Below are 23,007 nucleotides of genomic sequence, written 5' to 3' on the forward strand. Positions count from 1 at the left end.
ACCGTTTTCTAGTCATTCATAATCATAATTCTACGCAAAATTTTGTGTTTTCCAAACTAACTACAGGCGCATTTTCGTATAGCATGCGTCGTTTAGGAGTTGTAAGACGAAAACTGGTCAAATAATCAACCTTTTGGCCATGTTGATGAAAATATCCCACCTTTGAAAAGCTACAGCGGCTAAACGGCTAGCTTGATTTTGACGTATTTAACATCAATCGACGCGGAATTTAACGCACTAAAAGACACCTTTGAACAACATTTTCCTTAGGATTCGTTATTTAGGAGTTATAAGCGAAAAACTGAAAAAAATACAAATTATTCATAGTTTTTCGACTCCCAAAACTTAAGCAGACGTCAGAATACGTCGCAAACTCACAGGAGTCTTATTTGGGACCCCCAAAAGGTATTAAAACACTTTCCAGCTTTAGACGATTTTTTGGGGAGCATATGTCTAATTTGCCTGGGCTAGTTGTTAAAAGAGAAATGGGTATTCATTGTAATAAAATTAGTGAACCTATTACCTTAAAAATAAACAATAAGATAATTTCAAATCCTCAAAAAATCACTCAAAGTTTTAACAATCATTTTATTAACACTGTTGACTTATTAAAAGTTCCTAAAGCTGATTTTTCTTTTATCAAAGACAGCCCTTCATGTAAGACAAAATATTTAAGTGAATTTTCACCTGTGTCAGTGGAAGAGGTTTTTAATTGTTTTTTTCTCTGATATTGCTTCAAGATCTTCATTTAAATTTGTCTTTTTTCTAACTTCTTTGAATTGGTAACTTTCTCTCAATTGTGCTGTTCTTGTTGTATTTTGTTGTAACTTATTACTTTTAGTTTTTATAACTTATTGATTGACCATGCATCTGTTCACCATTGCCTTTGTAATGAAGAATGTTTTATGCAATAAAATACTTATGACTTATGACTTGTGATTTGAATTCATTTTAACAACGCTGAAACTGAGATATTAACATGTTTTGACAGTATGCTATTTTCAAACACCTCATTCTCAGAAGGTTTTTAAATTCTCAATGACGGACTCTAGTTCAAGTCAAATATTATTTAACACCCTACTGTTATAAAGATCAGCAAATTCCTTCCAAAATGGACATTTTCACGGTCATTTTCAAACTCCCTATCATATTGCTGCTCTTTACCCTCTATCATTGCATTAGGGCCATCTTCTTCTGTCATCTGGCAATGAATGTCTGAAGCTGACATGTTTATTGCAGTCAAAAAATCATATCACTGATCTTATATTGCATGTTGCGGCAGATTCAATAATTTTAAAAAAGTTTTATAAACTCATAGCAGAGTGTACACGTCAGCAACAGAGCTGCAAATGGCGCCGTTCTGTTAACAAAATTCCAGTAAGCGGCTAGGAGCCTTGTTGCGGCGTACATGCGAACTATGAAGTTCTACGCACAAACGGCCCTTGTATTATCAAATTAAATTTGACAGCAACGAAAACACCTGAAAAAAAGAAAACACCTGGAAAATACCTTAACACATTATGCATTGCATTTTATTTCCCCAGTGTAAAATGTAATTCACATTATGCTACAATACCTCTGTTGTTACATAACTCTGTTTTACACCAAGGACTTTTTATACTTTTTCAGTGTTTCTTGTCATTTTATTCAAGATACTTTTAGTGAATATTTAATTGTAAGTCATCTTCAATTCATATTAATATTCATACTAATTATAATATTCATGCCGAATTCCTTGATAATCCCGCTAAAACGGGCAGCCGGATTTAGGAGAAATTAAAACCATTAAGACAATTTGAATTAGTGAATTTGTGTCACAATTAAATAAGACCGTTTAATACAAGACAGATGATGTTCTTGGAAAATGTTAACATCAACAACAACAGAGCAGGTGGCGAGTACGAGTGTTTCTTGTTTTGCAACTGATTTGTTGCAGCTTGCCAGTACTGTAGTGGTGCAAGTCGGTGATTACTGTACCTACTATTAAGTGATTGTAAGCTAATTAATGCAATCTATATAATTTAATATTGAAGTGCAGTACAATTTGGTGTTGTTTAAGTATCTACTGTACTGTACTTTTGTATGAAATTACATACTTACTAATAATAAAGATATGACATTTTAGAGAGAGAATACTCTGGAGCGTACGAATTAGCAAGGGACTACTGTATACTATAAATTTAATACTGATAGATATTGTGTTTTTAAAGCTCGTTTTCACAAAGGATATTTATTTTTTTCAAGGTAAAATAGTTGGATCTCTAGTGTTTTTCCCAAGCTTGGAGACTTCGGACTTATAAGTAGAGTTGTCTAAAAGTCTAACTACATTACACTTAGGAATGGACAAGTCTCGAAATGTCGAGAAATTTTCAGGAAATTTTAAATATTGTTCTACGAAATCAGATTTTATTTTGTTTGAGATTTTTTTGAGATGAGATTGTAAAAAGACGTTAAAAACGCCTGCAGAAAGTCAGTGCAATGTCCGCAATACATAAGCGCGTTGCTGTTGCGTCTCCTTTATGAAGGTGTTCTTATTTAATTTATTTTTGCATGTAAATATTGCTTTAATTGTTTTATAATTTTTGGTTTTGATATAGAAAATAATGAAAAGTTTTGGTGTAAGCAGTATGAGACAGGTTTTACTACTGTAAACATAGCCAAAACATTCACTCCAAAATCATTCTAAAAATAACAGAATACTGAAAAATTGTTGCTTGATACTTAACTAGTAAGACTGATGTTTTAGAATGATACATTTGGTATTTTAAAAGTTCTACTATTGTAATTTAATACTTAACTAGTAAGACTTATGTTTCAGACTGTTAAATTTTGTATTTTTCAAAGTTGAACTATATCCTAACTGATATCATCCAGCATGTTTCCTATACGGAAGAGTTATTTCTAATGTTAATATTTGTTTTAATATTGACGTTTTTTATTAATGTTTTTTTATGAAAGATTAAAAATATTCTTGTCTATTATTATTTTTATTTTTGTATTTTACCAGTTGTCTGTCATAAATCAGTAGGTATTTTAAAATGTTACAACATCAGGTAAAATTGTTGAACGTGCATTTCCCGTTATGTATGAGAAGGGAAACCCCATCTTGACCTCGTTTTGAAATTTTATGAGAAATAATAATCCCGTCTCAACTCGTCTCGAACTAAAAATCCAATCTCCTCCATCCCTTATCACACTAAAATAAAATTAATAGACATATTTAATCATTGAATTTTGATAGACTGCCTTCATCTTTTAGACTTGATATAGAGTGCTTTTTTAACCATCCAGGTTTGTCAGCTTCATCAGATGAAGAGGACGAAGATGGAGCGCAATTTTTCGACGCCGAAAGTGACCAGAAACAAAACTCTCATCTTTCATTAGTTCCACCTATGGAAAAACCTACCAAACCCTTGCCTCAGGTATTTATGTGTTGTTACTTAATGTTTATAAATGTGTTATTTCACTTCAAACTTCTACATCAAGATTACAGTAATGGTATGGTTGTAAAAGATTATCTTTGAACTTTTAATCAATGTGACAAAGACTGCACATAAAAACTATTTTTAATCCAAAAAACACCTTCCCATATCTGGCTTACTGTCGGTTGATTGAAAATTTTATGGTTACATTTTAATATCATCTATATAAATACAATATTTATTAATTAAACACCATAGATTTTCAATAGGATATTTCAGAATTTCATACTTCAAATAAGTGAAATATATTAAAATCATTTAAAGCAACTCCTTGCTTTTTGATTGGGAGTACTGATTGTTGTGACTGTAAGGTACAACTGAAGTAGGAAAGCTACTATTAGAGAAACTTTAATTTTGTAATAAAAATGGTCTTAATAAAATAAAAATAATATTTTTTTAAATTTTATATAGAAAATAAAATATTATAATTCATTACAAGTACCAAAAGAGGAATTTTCTGATGCACCCTCGGATTTCATGTGTGAGGCAAAGCCAAATACAGGAACACCAAATTACACTTGCGCCTCGTGTCAGTGAATCCGATGACGGGATTAATTGGAGTGAGTGACTGAAAATCTCGTTTGATGCAAGTTATGAACGATACTTTTCATCACGACGTAATGATGCATATTTCTGTTTGCAGTTAGATTGTTCAACAATGTAAATAACTGATTCAACACGTTCGCTGGTGTTGGCGGGAGCAGCCAATGAGCTGTGTAGATGAGTGTGCAAAAATGTTTAAATTTAGTTTCATAAAATAGGAAAGGCATATTATAACATATGCTGCGTTTCAGCCATTGTGTATGTAGTTTTACAAGAACCCAACAGATATCAACACTAAAAAGAGGGCTCTCAGTATTGCAAAATGGAGGGAAAAAGCAGGGACGAAAAATCCGGATAAAAAAAATATTGCAAAAAGGTGTCAAGCACAATTTTGAGGTTAGGTAACTTCCATAAAGCTTCACTGCAGTAACTATTATCATTATTCCATTCCATTTCACTAATTCAAAGCCAAAACCCCACACTACGTTAAATTTAGAAAAATCGCTTCCACAGATAAAATAGTCATATCTGAAAACAAATTATACTGGATTGAAGTATAAAACTGCAGAATAAGCAGCAATCGGTAAAAAAATGTTCCCCGTGAGAAGCTGAGCTCACACTGAAGCAAGGTTGTTGTTATGCAAGGAGGATGACATTTCCCGCCCTGCACCAGTGGTGTCGGTACGGCGGGACGAGAATTCCCGCCCCTCGCACTAATGCATAAGTTAGAGGCAATAGAGAGCTGATTGAGAGCTAGGTGAAGTAAATTTAGAGCTTGAAAACAATTATTTTCTTTGAGCTGTTTTCGCAAACAGGGACTTTAAGTTAGTCCTGAAAAACACTTTGTTAAACTGAATTATACAATACAAACCATATAATAATGTCCCTATTTGGTGTCATAAATATTACTTTAGACAGTAGGCCTATAACAGACTTAATTTAACATAAATAAAAAAAACTCAATTTAAAGTGTTATCAAGTTGTGATGAGTGTAATATTTAAATTGCAAATATTTTTAGGAAAGCAATATATCAATTTAGGCTATAGAATTTTTTTTACACAATCCCTCCTAGGCGTCACTCCTCTGCATGTCTGGTTTATCACCACCCAGTACTGAGAATGTTTACACATTTGCTCCCAGCCGTCACTCCTCTGCATGTCTGGTTTATCACCACCCAGTACTGAGTGTGTTTACACATTCCCTCCCAGCCGTCACTCCTCTGCATGTCTGGTTTATCACCACCCAGTACTAAGTGTGTTTACACATTCCCTCCCAGCCGTCACTCCTCTGCATGTCTGGTTTATCACCACCCAGTACTGAGTGTGTTTACACAATCCCTCCTAGGAGTCACTCCTCTGCATGTCTGGTTTATCACCACCCAGTACTGAGTGTGTTTACACATTCCCTCCCAGCCGTCACTCCTCTGCATGTCTGGTTTATCACCACCCAGTACTGAGTGTGTTTACACATTCCCTCCCAGCCGTCACTCCTCTGCATGTCTGGTTTATCACGACCCAGTACTGAGTGTGTTTACACATTCCCTCCCAGCCGTCACTCCTCTGCATGTCTGGTTTATCACCACCCAGTACTGAGTGGGTTTACACATTCCCTCCCAGCCGTCACTCCTCTGTATGTCTGGTTTATCACGACCCAGTACTGAGTGTGTTTACACATTCCCTCCCAGCCATCACTCCTCTGTATATCTGGTTTATCACCACCCAGTACTGAGTGTGTTTACACATTCCCTCCCAGCCGTCACTCCTCTGCATGTCTGGTTTATCACCACCCAGTACTGAGTGTGTTTACACATTCCCTCCCAGCCGTCACTCCTCTGCATGTCTGGTTTATCACCACCCAGTACTAAGTGTGTTTACACATTCCCTCCCAGCCGTCACTCCTCTGCATGTCTGGTTTATCACCACCCAGTACTGAGTGTGTTTACACAATCCCTCCTAGGAGTCACTCCTCTGCATGTCTGGTTTATCACCACCCAGTACTGAGTGTGTTTACACATTCCCTCCCAGCCGTCACTCCTCTGCATGTCTGGTTTATCACCACCCAGTACTGAGTGTGTTTACACATTCCCTCCCAGCCGTCACTCCTCTGCATGTCTGGTTTATCACGACCCAGTACTGAGTGTGTTTACACATTCCCTCCCAGCCGTCACTCCTCTGCACGTCTGGTTTATCACCACCCAGTACTGAGTGTGTTTACACATTCCCTCCCAGCCGTCACTCCTCTGCATGTCTGGTTTATTACCACCCAGTACTGAGTGTGTTACACATTCCCTCCCAGCCGTCGCTCCTCTGTATATCTGGTTTATCACCACCCAGTACTGAGTGTGTTTACACATTCCCTCCCAGCCGTCACTCCTCTGCATGTCTGGTTTATTACCACCCAGTACTGAGTGTGTTACACATTCCCTCCCAGCCGTCGCTCCTCTGTATATCTGGTTTATCACCACCCAGTACTGAGTGTGTTTACACATTCCCTCCTAGGTGTCACTCCTCTGCATGTCTGGTTTATCACCACCCAGTACTGAGTGTGTTACACATTCCCTCCTAGGTGTCACTCCTCTGCATGTCTGGTTTATCACCACCCAGTACTGAGTGTGTTACACATTCCCTCCCAGTCGTCACTCCTCTGCATGTCTGGTTTATCACCACCCAGTACTGAGTGTGTTTACACATTCCCTCCTAGGTGTCACTCCTCTGTATATCTGGTTTATCACCACCCAGTACTGAGTGTGTTTACACATTCCCTCCTAGGTGTCACTCCTCTGTATATCTGGTTTATCACCACCCAGTACTGAGTGTGTTTACACATTCCCTCCTAGGTGTCACTCCTCTGCATGTCTGGTTTATCACCACCCAGTACTGAGTGTGTTACACATTCCCTCCCAGTCGTCACTCCTCTGCATGTCTGGTTTATCACCACCCAGTACTGAGTGTGTTACACATTCCCTCCCAGTCGTCACTCCTCTGTATGTCTGGTTTATCACCACCCAGTACTGAGTGTGTTACACATTCCCTCCCAGCCGTCACTCCTCTGCATGTCTGGTTTATCACCACCCAGTACTGAGTGTGTTACACATTCCCTCCCAGCCGTCGCTCCTCTGCATGTCTGGTTTATCACCACCCAGTACTGAGTGTGTTTACACATTCCCTCCCAGCCATCACTCCTCTGCATGTCTGGTTTATCACCACCCAGTACTGTGTGTGTTAATACATTCCTAAAATAGAAATCAAGAATTAAAAAAAAAATAAAACATCTGATGTTATTTCAGCTTCTTGACACTCAGGGGGATGAAGCATCTGGCTCGAGTAGTGACGTTGATGAACAAAATGAACAAAAGACCAATCCTGAGGCTTCTACCCAGGTATCACCATCAAACTATTATATCTCTTTTCAAGAGAATAGAATAAGAATTAATGATGTGCATTAATTTCTAAATATATCTAAAACCTGCTCTAAGGCTATCCATTCCTCCTCATACATCTTCCAAGATTCCCCTGTTGTCCTTTGGATCAACTCACTCCATCACCTCTCTGCTTCTCCGTACTGTGACCTAACTCCTTGAGTTTCAAATCCTGCCAATCACCAGTAGATTTTATCCAAGTGATAATGCTGTGACTCTCTGAGTTAATATGAAAATGGTTCCAGGCTAGTGCCTAGCTTCCTTGGATGTGAATCCCATCACTTGTATATCACTTGTTTGAACACCCCACCTTGACTCTTAACTGTAACCGTCTTGACTGTTTGCACTTCTCTACAGGTTTGCCAAATCCATGGTGTAGATGGAAATGTTACACTACACTCCCGATTATCCGAGTCCCGGTTATCCGAGCCCTCGGGATATCCGAGGTTGTTTTTTGGTCTAAATATTTATTTTTATTTTCAATATGACAATATAATTTTTTAAATTATAAAAAAAATAAAAACTTAACTGCTTTATTATAAAATGTTTCTATTCAAAGAAGAGCAAAAATAGTAATTAATTTGAGATTTATTGAAATGAATTCATTACTCGGAATAACCAATACATATTATTTTAACGCTAGAATGAACCGCAATAACCTTAAAAATTAAAATCCCACAGAACTGGGTTGGCTGGCTACCGATGGCAAACTGGACTGGACGAGCCATGCCAGCCGTCTGCAGAACATTAACAATAGCATTGTCAGTCAGTCTTCTTCATTACGATGTTTTGATGTAGACATGATTGTGTCAAGTTGGGTCAAACTTAAACAAAATGTAATTTTATGCTTTTAAAACTACAAAGATCCACTATAGGGTTTTGTTTTAACAAATTTAGTGTGTATTGGTTTATCATAATTCTAATAATAGGTTAGGCCTACTGTACTTAAAGTTTTCAAGATGATTAAAAAGTGTTTAACATATTTGTTGTGTCATTTCTTTTCTTTAACGATACTACGTTATTTGAAAAAAAGGTTACATCAAAATAAAATTATTATCATTTTTCATTTGCTATGTGTTGTTTAAAGATATATTTTACAAGTATTTGACTTCATAATAAGGTACCATAACCTAACTTTAAAATCTATGCGACCTCTGTGTTATCCGAGATTCTTGGTAACCGAGGTAGTCTCGGTCCCAACAACCTCGGTTAATCGGGAGTATACTGTACTTTAGACGGAGGATAGTTTTGGGACTTTTTGTCACAATAGTAAATAATTAGAAAGTAAGGCCAAAATCCATCGCTTCGTGTGGGCACAATGATCCTCAACAGAAAATTCAGGCATTTAATAGAAACTTCTATTTTTGGTTTTTACTATGTTTATGTTTTTTTAATAGTTTTTTCCTGGTTTTGTTCTGTACAGGGTGTTTAAAAATGAATGGGCAGATTTGATATGTTGATTGCTTGGTGCCTGTTAATCGATAATCAACCAAGTATGATCCAAATGGCATTGGATGGATTATCATTTTCGTATCAGCTGATTGCCTTTTATTACTTTCAAATACAAAGTTTTGTTTTCACTACATTCTTGTAATTGGAAAAATTACGTCTCCTCGAGAAAAATCATATTTTGTTTGGAATTAGCAAAATGAGAACCAATTATTCAAGTGAACCAACTTCTGACAATCATTTATGAGTAACCCCCGTGGCACAGACAAATTTACGAATGACATAGGAAGTTTGTGGTAAATGGTTATGTATGCAAGAAACCCATCACCCGATGACCCCGAACATCTAAAGGTAATGTCTAAAGAAAGAGACTAACAAACATAAACAAATTGCTGTGTTAAAAAAGGAAATTAGCGTATACAAAAATGTTACACAAATCGTACTTGGCCGATTAATAGGTTCCAAGTAATAAACATAATATAAAATCTGCCTTTTCGTTTGAAACACTGTTAGTGTCCTCTAACACTGAGGAATGTGTTAAGTTTTGATTTTTTGTATTCAATGGTTTTAATAATATCAGTACATTGTTATAAATTTGTATCCATATATCAAAATGTATTGGAGGTAAAAATAATATTCACAATTCTTTTTTTAGGGTAAAAAGAAACATCTTATATCAAACCTCAGGAAAACCAAAGAAAAGAAGCCATCTAAAGTAAAACAAACAGTGCCTTCACAACCAATCAAGCCTGCCAAAGGTAAATTAAACTTTGAGTTGCAAATGTATATGCATGTTTATAATTAACTATCACAAAACATTGGTTGTGCAGTAACAATGTCGCCAAATTCAATGTGAATAAATAATGAGAAATATAACAGGAAAGATGTTGAATCTGACATGAAAATAACATCATGCCAGTCTATTTGGTGTGCTAATAAATTTGACTACGTTTGACAGACAACCAAGAATCAAGAATTTATTTCAACAACAAAAATACACCATATATGGTTGACATCAATGAGAGCCTACAATTATAAGGCCTAATAAGTTACAAATAGATTAATTTAGAGCGCCCATTTTCCTTCAAATAATATAGTCAAAAACAACATTCAAAACTAGTTAACAAGAAAGCAAAGCCTGTAGTCAACTACTAACAGAAGAATAATTAAACAGATTTAAAAGGCCAATAACATAGCTAAAAGTTAACTAACAAGTTTTATAATATCCAATGCATTATTTAAGTTGAAACCCTGAGGTTTTACTTTGTTCATCTTTGAAATAAACACTGATGCAATGTTACCACATTGGCCAATGTGAGATAAAATCTTTTAGAGAGGATGGAATTTTGACGAGTTTATGTCGGGGTTTACAGAAACTTCATCTCTCCAGTTAGCTACTTACAGTTCACCCCTCCAGGAAAGCGAGGTCCTCACTGAGACCCAAGCCTTGTGTAGATCTATCGCTAGACCAGGTCATCGTAGGACCAGGGTTCCTGACCGTCCCAACAGCTCCCTCAATCTCTGGAGCATCATGAAGAATTGCATTGGGAAAGAGCTCTCCAAAATTCCTATGCCTGTAAGTGTTGTTCCGTGGTTTCAAAAGGCATGTCAATCAATCAAAAAAAAAAAAACATAATACAAAAAACAATACAAGCACAATACATATAAGCAGAATAATAAGCCTATTGATTAGCTAATTGAACAATCAATTCCATTCAAACCAAAACTGTTATTTTGTTGAGATAAATATCTCGTGTGCTTGCCATCAAACTAATTATTTAACATTGTTTTGTTTTGTTCATACTTTAATTTGGTCAACGCAGGTGAACTTCTCAGAACCGTTGTCAATGCTGCAGCGGTTGACAGAAGATTACGAGTATGCGGATGTGTTGGACAGGGCTGCGGAATGCTCAGATTCTACAGAGCAGATGGCGTATGTAGCTGCGTTCACGGTGTCCAGCTACTCCAGCACTGCGTACCGCACTGGCAAACCCTTCAACCCTCTACTGGGCGAGACGTACGAGTGTGACAGGAGGGATGATCTTGGATGGAGGGCTATTTCCGAACAAGTAAGATTCACACAAGTCCTTTGGTACTTGAGACGTTTCTTCTATAAAAACTGTTAATGAAGTAAGATAACTGTACTGAAGACATATGTGATTGCTGATTAGCAAAAAACAAACTAAACAATATTTCAGAACCTGACCAAAGTTCAGGTGGCATAGTAGTAGACTACTTGGCTTCTTCCCACCTGAAGAGATGGTCAATTTTAGATCCTGAAATGTCAAGAAGCTGGAGTTTACTTTTCCGTGAGGATAAATGTTGTGTTCGTGGTTTACACTTATAACATTAGTCCTACTTGAGTGAGCAGAATAACGACACAATTTGCATTCATACCACGATGTTTGGGTTGGACTGCTGGAAGTAGACTGTGGTGAAGAAATGGATGGACATGGATGGTGTTATGATATAGGTGGAGAGGTGATCAGGTGATGTTTTGTACCCAATACCGTTTATTGAAACATCGTATGATATTATACCGTTACATGGGGGCAAGTATTTGGCAACTAGACCAAAAATTGATACACCATTTTTCATATATATTACAGAAATTGGCTACAATAATCATTTATACTTAATGAGCCCACAACAAAAATGATTCAAACAAACAAATACTTTTTTTTGTACAGTATAAAACGACTAGATTTATAATGTTTTCATGGCTAGACCTTATTTTGTGATTACTTGTAGGAATGGAAAACAATATTTTGAATTTTATAACGGATGTCACATAACCAGACTGCCAAACTTTTCTTATTTGTTTTAGGGTGAAAACTAACAATATTTGTTTACATTTAAACTTTGTGTTTTTTTTTTATTTGTATTCAAACCCTGCAAGCTGGGAAGCTAGCTAGAAGTGTTTATGATTTGTACTCAATAGAATTTTTTGTGAATAATATCCAATCTGTGGTTGGGAATGGGGTCAGTCAGCTAGGGAAGATTGCCCAGAGGACCAGAAAGAAGTTGGGGGAGAACTGGTGACTTTATCTGTAAATACTCACATTTCCACCCCTAGATCAAGTAAACCAACCTATTTAAAGCAACTGTCTTCTGCATTTCATCACATCAACACTTCTATCCTACTCACACAACAATGCCAAAAACTTCTTCTTTACAATTTGACTCTTCGTCTCCAGCATAAGCTCTAACAGTGTATTTCTGTGTCAGGTATCCCACCACCCACCAATGGTGGCCCAGCACTGTGAGGGAAAGAAGTGGGTCTGCTGGCAAGAGTTCACAATGACATCCAAGTTCCGAGGAAAATATCTACAAGTCGTGCCTATGGGTATTGCCCATTGTTACTTTCCAGAGTCTGGTAGGTTGTAAACTATTGTGTTTAAGTATTAACATTATATACTGAAGTAAACATCATCTGAATGGTCCATCTGTGGCCAGTTGTTTTAATCAAAGTGATATAAGTTGAATCAGCCTCTCATACAGTGTGCTAATGTTTAAGTTCTGTTTTTCTTTTAGTTTTTAATACACTGATAGTTGATGAGGACAATAAACTATGCTATACTTGACAAGAAGTTGTCCTAACGGTTTAGCATGTTTAGGAAGATACCATGAAAGAAACGGTATTTTGCAGTTGCGTCATAATCACGCTATCATGGCCTCACGCAGGAGCAGCCATCGCAGGTGGCTGATATTTTCTTTCTATTCAAAACAATAATTTATCCATCAATTTTGCACTATGTATAATGTACTGTTGTGTGTTGTTCTTTAAACAGATGTTGGACTTGTCTGATATTCCTGAAATTGAGGGTATAATTTTTCCCTCAATTACAAATATTAGGTAAATTCAATACTCTTTTTACAAATGTCACTTTTGGGATCAGGAAGACCATTTTTATTTCTTATGTTGGGTCAATTGATCAAGTTGTGTCAATTGATCAAGTTGTCCCCTGTAGCCTATTGGACTCGGTATATTTCAACCATCGAAGTATATAAACTGGAACACCGGGTGGATAGGAGATGTGGGATAAAAAACGCGCCGTTTCGGCAACCTTCCCCCGCCACAAAGGGGGACTCGATGCAGATATGTCAGTTCCTCAAGCCGTGCACGCGGTTGTTAATACGCTCCTGGCCGTGCATACAATAGGTTGACTGCAATTAAAGTTATATATTCGGAATCTACATTAACTGCAGAATCTGACAGTATAAATATAATCTTATTTAAATCGTAATTTGAGTTTTAACAACTGAAAATGTTAAACAAATATCACACCTTGACATAAAAAAGTTACTAAGCGAGGATTTTTTTAAATTTTTTGATCAGAAGCAAACTTCAAGCGACAAAATTTTAGCTAATGAGATGATTTTCAGCATATAACCAAGCAATTTCAAATAAAATGTTCTAGTCGTGTGTTATGGAGTAATTAGTAACGCAAAAAGGTTCTTTATAAATCGCGCTGCGGGCCGTTCTCCCTGGTTCCGCTGACTTTTCGTTTACGGTACTCCCAGAAACGTTTTGAGTACAACCAATAGTTATATTAAATACATTTTTATTACAGGTAACATAACTAAATACTGTATTATCATCTTCTAGGTAAACTACTTACATAAAATGTTACTATAAATTAAAATATACAGGGACAGGGACTGGTAATCCCCCTTTGTTTAGTCGTAACAAGGGATCGTTTACCATCTGCTTTTTTTGGTAATCAATGAGAAATTTCAAATATTAAGATTAGAGCAAGTAATTGGTAAGGTCATAAATACTAAACCTAGGAAGTATTTAACGTAAAGGCAATAACAAAAATTGAATAATAAATTTACGAATCAAATTGTTAGTCGTTTTCCTTTGACAATAAGAGTATTTGCATAATGTTGGAAACGATTAGTGAAAGAGTGTTTTGAGTGCCATTGTTATTCTATATATGTTTTACAATTCATATCATCACACTTAAGAGAAAAGGGTTTGGTTAATATTAATAAACAGTACTTCTAAGAATATGTTTTACTGCCCACAATCGTGCTTAAATATAGTACAAAGTTTGCATTACATGTTGTGAAACAAAACAAATTTCTTCAATCTCTGCCTTACACCTAACTTATTTTTTTTACATTCATTCATAATGTTCCTAGCATTGGAGAAACAAATGGTTTTGTAAAACAGTGTCCCTAACAGTTTCATTCATGGGCGGCAGCCCGGTACCGGTATTGATATTTATCTTCTGCAAATAAATGAAATATATGATCACATCCATAGAATAGTTGTATTCTTTAACTTCTATCAACTATTAAAAAAGGTAAAAATTTATTTAGCTTTACATTGATCGAGGAGCAAAAACATAAAGAGTTGCTGGACTGAGGAGGTTTTTTTTATTTTTTTAGACGCTAGGCACGAGCCTGTAACTGAGGAGGTTGGTGCGACATAAAATCAATCTCGTTGCGCTATTAATCACTATACTACAAACAAACTACACACTTAATTGTAAATTGCTCGATCATATGTTAAAAATCATCTCTTCATCTATAACTTTGTCGCTTAAAGTTTTCTTCTGGCCCAAAAATAAAATACTTCCTCCCATACTAACTTTTTCATGTCACAATGTAAAAATTGTTGACTCTTTTTAACTATGAAAATTCTATTTCAAATCAAAAGTAAAATGTATTTATACCATTATATTCTGCATTTAATGCAGATTACGAATATATAAACATTATTGTACTTATCTTTGTTATTGAAGGCTAGGAGCGAGTTAACAACTTGGTGCACTATTCTATGAATTGGCTAAAATCGGCATGATGGTGAGGGAAGGCTGCCACAACGGTGCGCTTTCGTGAACACGTACCTAGCATTCCAGTTGTGTTATATACTTCGATGATTTCAACGCAGCTCAGGTTAATTTCATATCAGTTCCCCTAACTACTTGGAATGCCAACAGCCAGCAGTAATCAATGGCCAAATAGCATGTGTTTTAAAATATTTTTTTTTAATTTCTACTTAGTGTAGTGTTACTTAGAGAGCAACTTACAAACAAAATAATTCTGAGCTGGTGGAGAAGCCATCATTATGATGGCAGCTGGGCTAATACACAAAGAAAGGTGGCCTGTGCTACTGCCTGCAAACATTAAAGGGTCTGAAATGTTGAATGTGCAATTAAAGTTATCAGGAGTTATTCCAGATGCTTTGGGATACTATCGCTCTGGCCTTTGAAATATGCAAGATTCCACTATATTTGGGGGTCCCACGGTCCGCTAATACGATTTTTTAAATTTGCAAACTCAAAAGAAAATAGTTGATGGAAAGTTTATATAGCATTTTCTCAAACACTAAATTTTATAGGCAACCACTATACCTGGAGGAAGGTGACAACAACTGTTCACAATATCATCGTGGGTAAACTATGGCTGGACCAGCACGGAGACATGGAGATATTCAACCATAAGGATGGCACTAGGTGCAAACTGAGCTACATCCCTTACAGTTACTTCACAAGGGATGTGCAACGCAGGGTATGTCAATACTTACTCCTTTAGCTACTTGTTACTGTATGTTTGTTATTTGGGTGACGTCCTGCCTACAAAGATAGTTTCTGTCAGACAACTAACACCACAGCTCAAGTCAATACCCACGTTTAGGAATATGCTATAAAAGTGTCCTGCCATCAAGGCTATTTATACAATTGTCACTGCCATGCTTTGGTGCTGGATAGGTAGCGGTACTGAAAATATGTGGGAATGATTTGAGATCAGTCATCACGTGATTAAATTAGGGATGGACGGGTCTCAGCATTTTGAGAAATTTTCGGTGAATTTAAGATCTTGTTGTACAAAGCGAGATTTTATTTTGATTGAGATTTTTTCGAGACCAGATTATACAAAAAAATTCAAAACGCCTGCAGAAAGTCTATGCAATGCCTGCAATACAGGAGCGCGTCGTTGTTGTGTTTCCTTTGCGAAGGCGTTCTTATTTATTTGATTTTTACATGAAAATACTGCTTTAATTGTTTTATAAATTTTTGTTTTGACATCGCAAATAATCAGAAGTTGTATTAATTGTAAGAAGTGTGAGACATGTTTTACTACTGTAAACATAGCCAAAACAAGTCACTCCAAAATCGTTCAAAAAATAACACAAGACTGAAAAATGGTTAGGTTATTTTATAACTAGTAAGACTGATGTTTTAGAATGATAAATGTGGTATTTTCCAAAGTTCTACTATTGTAATTTCATACTTAACCAGTAAGACTGATGTTTCAGACTGATAAATTTGGTATTTTTCAAAGTTGAACTATATCCTAACTGATATCACCATGTTTCCTATGCGGAAGAGATATTTTTTATAAGGTTGGCCTAATTAATATTTTTTTAATACTAATGTTTTCTTTAGTAAAATATTTTAAATACTACTGTCTATAATTATTATTTTTGTGTTTAACCAGTCATATGGCATAAATCAGTAGGTATTTAAAAATGTTACAATACCAGGTAAAAATGTTACAAAATCAGGTTAAAATGTCAAACGTCCATTTCCATAATGTATCAGAAGGGAAATACCGTCTCGATCTCGTCTCAAAATTTTATTATAAATAAAAAATCCTATCTCGTCTCAAACTAAAAATCCAATCTCGTCCATCCTGAGTCCAAATAAAATACTCTCCCAAGTTTAAGTAAAATATTTGAATTAGTTTTCCAGTGATTCCGGTGGTGTGCAAGTGTATCTTTAGTCACGTTCATTCATACAGTGCATACTCTGTGGTTATTGTGAACGATTGTACTGAATTTTAAATAATAATATCTTAGAGCTGTCATGAATTGTAATGGTTATTTCTATTTGTTTGTTAAGGATTTAAAAGGTCCAAAGCCTTGACATCTTGTCTTTTGTGTGTACAGTTACTATTCCACAAAGGTGTCTAGGTTCACTAATTTGAAGTAATAATCATTGTTGGCTTATATAGTATGTCTTATACATGCCTAATTTAACGAGTTCTAGGGGGAAAACGCAGTTTAACAGTTTAACCGTGTAACCCTGTACCCAAACTGGCCTCAATCCTGAGGGGTCCCCATAAGAGCTTTTTGGAGATAGTTTAACGGAACTTAATATAAATTACAGATGTGTCAATCCCCGATAACGATTCTCACTACCACCGATTCTTGGTCATTGGTATCGGCATCCAGAATCAATCCTCAAGAGTCAAGCCAATACCAATACCCTACAGTGGATGGGAAAAATTGTAATTCAAAATGTGATAGACAAAATTTGACAATTGAATTTTCTGCAAAAATTTGCCGCATGAAAAAACACAATGAAAGCAGGGTCAGAGACATATTTGCTTGTATTATTAACACACGTGAAATACTGTAAGCGCATGAAAAATTTACTGTTAAACATTATTTCCTGTGTAACAAAATGCAGAGTTACTGAACGGTAGACAATTCAAGGTTAGGCAACCAGCGAGCATGCTGCTGGTATCAAATTATCGTACTAATTTTGGTATTGTGTACCTAGATGCATTAGCTCATGCAGAGTCAGTAAACCACCTATCTTGTTTCTGGCATGAAATATTGTGATATGGTCATCAATTTTTTCGTCATGCTCTTAATTTGTTGGCATACTGGATTAAAGATTCTATTTAAATTTACTATTTATGTCTTGCTAATCAAAATTAATATTTTCACCTTAAGATTTTGGGCCAATATTTTCAATGTTGGTATGTTTTTCCAAAAAATATTGATTGATATCCCGAAGGACAGTCAAGGTAACAAATTTCAAGGTTTGTTGGCTTTCACCCTCACTCATTGCATTAGAGCCTTAAACGTCAGTCATCTGGCGATGAATGTCTGCAGCTGATATGTTACTTGCCGTCAAAAACTATCATTGACCTTATCTCTCATTTCGGCTGGAGATTCTATAGTTTAAAAACATTTCTAGACACATAGCAAAGCGTACACATCAGCTACAGAGCTGCAAATGGCGCCATTCTGTTCACCAATAATGTTAGTAAACAGCGAGCTCCCTCAGCGGCGTACACGTGAACTACAGAGCCATACGCAAAAACAGCCCGTATTAAAAAAATTAACCCTTGTATTTATTTAATGTGTTCATAAAGGTTTAAATTAAAATAGGCTAGTTAGATTTTTAAATTGTTACTTTAATATTTTCTGTAAAACAATACACTTAATTCTCAAATATTTACTTTGTATTGTGGAACAAAGACAGTGGTTGGTGTACCAATCCGTGATGAATCGATATTGATTGAGAATAGAGTTTTCTGCCTTCTGAATTCAGAATCAGGACATCTCTACACGAAATATTTGACTATGAGTATCTTTGAGAGTAGTAGGCTGCACATACAGTAATTTTTCCCTTCTCAAAGTAAAAAAAATACTGTAGTTAAATTGAGCTACAGACAGAATGTGCTACGTTCAACTACTTAATTTTTTGTATATCAGGTGGTTTTGTTGGGATAAATTATTGATTGTTGACCAAAGTGTAAACTTTTCAAGGTAACGGGCAGTGTAAGAAACAAGCATGAAAAGTCCAAATGGCTGATCAAAGGCACTTGGGATGGCCAAATAGACATTGCACCTGTCACATCAGAAGACTTGAATGCAACACCACCTTACACAGCTGGACCATACGTCACTGCTTGGAAGAGAAATGATCCACCGTAAGTTATAAAATAACAACAATGACTGTTAGTGTGAAGTATCTTATCCACCACAGGTTATTAATTCCCCCTGCCACAACAACCCCGCAGACTAAGCAAATGCATTTGTCTACAATTCAATTGTCTGCTAATTGATGCATTTACTTACTTTTGCCACTCTCCAGTATTCAGACCAAACAACACAAAATAGTGTGCTTTTATTAGGCACTTATTACGGGTACGCTTGAAAATAAGTTGAGATACAACACTTAGATACTACCACTACGATAAGTTTTTGCAGTGTTTCCCATTTCGTTCAACGTTTGGATTTAACCTAGCCAAAAACGTGTTTTTTAGTGTTTGAAATACTAATTATTTCTATCCTCTGTTATAACTGTAGGAAAATATAATGTGGAACACCTCGACGAACTTTCCACACTCACCGCACACTATTTACACAAATAACTATTCAAAATTTGATCAACATATATCCATAACCAAGCAAGCCACAACAGTTTTCTTTTTCTCCATAAGAGTAAAATCAAAATGGGAATTGTAAATGTAAAGTTTTTATGGATTTTTTTCCGTAACCGTTATGGTTTATATCTTGTTCATTTTACAAAAACTTTAGTGCAGTAATTTCATTGCTGTTGCAGTCTGTTACTGACTCTGATCCAAAAACAGACTAAACATTTTGTAGCATTGCAATATTTTTTGGCCTAACGGCATCGAAAATAGTCTATTTTAAGTACAAACTTATTGACATAAAGTAAAACTTATTGACATAAAGTAAAACTCAATGTTGATTTTCAAAGGGTGGATCATGAGAAGTTCTACAATTTCACGCTGTTAGCTTGCCAACTGAATGAAATGGAGGAAGGCATTGCCCCAACTGACTCTAGGCTACGGCCTGACCAAAGGCTCATGGAGGAGGGTCGATGGCAGGAAGCCAACCTGATAAAACACGAGTTGGAAGAAAAACAGCGAATGGTTCGACGGCAGCGTGAGAATAACGCAGAGCAAGCCGCATCTGATGGTGAGATAACTAAACTATTGCCATTACCTCATATTTTTCTTTGTATTTCATTAGACCACTTGATGTTTGTTGAAAAACTAAAGATTGAGTTCCTTATTTGTTTTGTGCAATCTTTTGTTCAATCTGTGTTAAGAAGCATAGCCTAAATAGTGATTAGAGTGTGGTGATGGGACGGATAAAACTCCTAACCTTGCATGAGATAATACCAGGAACCCAATTGTGTAGAGCACTCAAATCTGTTAGAATTAAGAGGGTGAATAGAAAGTCAAGACCCCCTCCCTTATAATATTTAAGTAAATATATAGAGATATCCCTTTGGTGGTCGTGCAAACTTAGCAGGAAGTTTCATTTTACGATTTTGAAAACTTTGAGTGTCCCCCAAAAATGGGGGATTTTGGGGGCCATTCAAAATGTTAAAATGTAAACCCCCTTTAAGTGACTCCTTATTTTGAAGTGTTTACAAAAACTTAAAGAATGGTGAAAACCAGAGTTCGCTATCTCTTATCTAACCAAAATGGTAGCCCATCAGTTTACTAAATATTTTATTCGTTTTACAAACAGATTTAGCAAGGAAGATTAGTAATTTAATTATAAAATAAGTTGAAATAGAAAAGGTTGGTACTAGCCCTTATACATTCTAGAATCACATGCAGTGGTTGGAAAAAATATTCATGATTGTAAAAATAAAAATATTGATTAATTATGAACTGTTGACTGATAGTGTGCTGTTGACTGATGACGGACTGTAGGTAGACTGATTGTGTGCTGTTATTGACTGATGATGGACGGTTGACTGATAATGTGCTGTTGACTGATGAGGGACTGTAGGTAGACTGATTGTGTGCTGTTGTTGACTTATAATGGACGGTTGACTGTTAGTGTGCTGTTGACTGATGACGGACTGTAGGTAGACTGATTGTGTGCTGTTGTTGACTTATAATGGACGGTTGACTGTTAGTGTGCTGTTGACTGATGACGGACTGTAGGTAGACTGATTGTGTGCTGTTGTTGACTTATAATGGACGGTTGACTGTTAGTGTGCTGTTGACTGATGACGGACTGTAGGTAGACTGATTGTGTGCGGTTGACCGATGATGGACTGTAGACTGATTGTCTGCTGTTGTTGACTTATAATGGACGGTTGACTGTTAGTGTGCTGTTGACTGATGACGGACTGTAGGTAGACTGATTGTGTGCTGTTGTTGACTTATAATGGACGGTTGACTGATAATGTGCTGTTGACTGATGAGGGACTGTAGGTAGACTGATTGTGTGCTGTTGTTGACTTATAATGGACGGTTGACTGTTAGTGTGCTGTTGACTGATGAGGGACTGTAGGTAGACTGATTGTGTGCTGTTGTTGACTTATAATGGACGGTTGACTGTTAGTGTGCTGTTGACTGATGACGGACTGTAGGTAGACTGATTGTGTGCGGTTGACCGATGATGGACTGTAGACTGATTGTGTGCTGTTGTTGACTTATAATGGACGGTTGACTGTTAGTGTGCTGTTGACTGATGACGGACTGTAGGTAGACTGATTGTGTGCGGTTGACCGATGATGGACTGTAGACTGATTGTGTGCTGTTGTTGACTTATAATGGGCCGTTGACTGATAGTGTGCTGTTGACTGATGACGGACTGTAGGTAGACTGATTGTGTGCGGTTGACCGATGATGGACTGTAGACTGATTGTGTGCTGTTGTTGACTTATAATGGACGGTTGACTGTTAGTGTGCTGTTGACTGATGACAGACTGTAGGTAGACTGATTGTGTGCGGTTGACCGATGATGGACTGTAGACTGATTGTGTGCTGTTGTTGACTTATAATGGCCCGTTGACTGATAGTGTGCTGTTGACTGATGACGGATTGTGGGTAGACTGATTGTGTGCTGTTATAGACTGATGATGGACGGTTGACTGATTGTGTGCTGTTGACAGGATCCCCCTATTCTCCCTATGAGCCACTGTGGTTCAAGAAGGAGATGGAGCCTGCTACAGGCAATCTTGCCCACATCTACAAAGGAGGCTACTGGGAAGCAAAAGAGAAGCAGGATTGGTCTATGTGTCCTGATATATTTTAAACATTGTGATATTCTTTACGCTTGAGCACTGTCTTTTTGTTGTTTTAACCCTTTAAAACCACCTATAATAGTTATTTTAGCAGTATTTTTGTAGCTTGTTCTTGTTGCCATTGTTTTGTTTGTTGTTGTCCGTTTGACCTTTCCTAGTGCAATAATTTGTTTTCGTGATAACTGTGTTAAATTATTTATCTGCTTAGTACATTGGTGCTCGAGCTTGCATATAAATGTACAGAGAGTATATAGAATTGAATAAAGTTATACGTCTTTGTTCTGATATGATTGTGTTAATTATTTCCCAGTGTTTGCACTTTTAAAAGTAAGATAGCCTTTAAATTGAATGAATAAATGAATGAATGAATGAATGGATGAATGAATGAATGAATGAATGAATGAATGAATGAATTATATCTTTATTCCAACAAATTATTTACAGAAATTTGTACACAAATCCTATTTAAAGGAGAAAAACATAAGTGAATTTAAAAGAATAACATAAAATTAACCTTTGATTTACACCTTTTAATTACATCTATGTTTACAAAGCGTTCATGTTTATAAAGAATAAGCCGACATGGGCAGCGAGCCTGTGCGTCTACTGTAGTTGCATCCAAACATAACATTATTTATCAAAAACAAAATCTAAATATATAAATAACAGAAGATATGATGAGGTGAAGATATGGTCTAAATGGAGTACAAGATGGTATTGTGTGTGGTATGGTATTGTTTTGGATATTTTAAATTTTTAGTTGAATATTGAAATGCAGTTGATATTATAACAACACAAGTACTTGAATGGTATATACACTGATTATTAAAATACTTCTACTTTATAAGTTGTGACCTAAACTGTAAAATTACATTTTCCAGAAGCCTTTATTGGCTACTAGTCAGGTTAAACTAAATGTTGCTTCTCTTCATAAACCTACTAGAGTAAATACACCCGTCAGAAAAATCATATATTCATATAATGATAGCAGTAACATCTCTGTTTAAAACTACAAATCCGATATTTACAACACAATCGGAAATCTACATGATAAAATGGATTTGTTCAACCCATTGTGAACTATTTTTTTTAAACATCCACAGTTGTTACATTCAACTTGAAAATCATGTTACATATTAAAAATTTGCTTATCTTATTGTAATTATCAAGTTTTTTTAATTAAAATTTCTTATTCAAAGACTACTTTATTTATTTATTTTTACTTGGTACAGCACATATACAATGAATTTACAATAAAAAACTGCATAAGCCTTATAAAAGGCTTGTCCGCAGCGTTTCTTATACTAATTGTCTTTTCCATCTTTATCTTGATCTTGAGTCAGT

The 23,007-nt window shown here is 36.0% G+C and overlaps 1 protein-coding gene across 1 annotated transcript in view; it reads left to right on the forward strand.

Annotated features, from left to right (window-relative positions):
- Positions 1–21,950, forward strand: part of LOC128984632 (oxysterol-binding protein 1-like) — a 53,102-nt gene extending 31,152 nt beyond the window's left edge. Inside the window, exons 5-14 of the mRNA XM_054403970.1 lie at positions 3,292–3,422; positions 7,313–7,405; positions 9,549–9,651; positions 10,267–10,469; positions 10,717–10,962; positions 12,122–12,269; positions 15,246–15,415; positions 18,411–18,574; positions 19,369–19,589; positions 21,532–21,950. Of these exons, the coding sequence (XP_054259945.1) occupies positions 3,292–3,422; positions 7,313–7,405; positions 9,549–9,651; positions 10,267–10,469; positions 10,717–10,962; positions 12,122–12,269; positions 15,246–15,415; positions 18,411–18,574; positions 19,369–19,589; positions 21,532–21,674 (1,622 nt within the window). The 3' untranslated portion in view covers positions 21,675–21,950. The remainder of the gene's footprint in view (positions 1–3,291; positions 3,423–7,312; positions 7,406–9,548; positions 9,652–10,266; positions 10,470–10,716; positions 10,963–12,121; positions 12,270–15,245; positions 15,416–18,410; positions 18,575–19,368; positions 19,590–21,531) is intronic.
- The last annotated feature ends 1,057 nt before the right edge of the window (positions 21,951–23,007 follow it).

Source organism: Macrosteles quadrilineatus, unplaced genomic scaffold, assembly GCF_028750875.1.
Source record: "Macrosteles quadrilineatus isolate MER2022 unplaced genomic scaffold, UCM_ALF_1.0 Scaffold_1__1_contigs__length_201487025, whole genome shotgun sequence".
NCBI lineage: Eukaryota > Metazoa > Arthropoda > Insecta > Hemiptera > Cicadellidae > Macrosteles > Macrosteles quadrilineatus.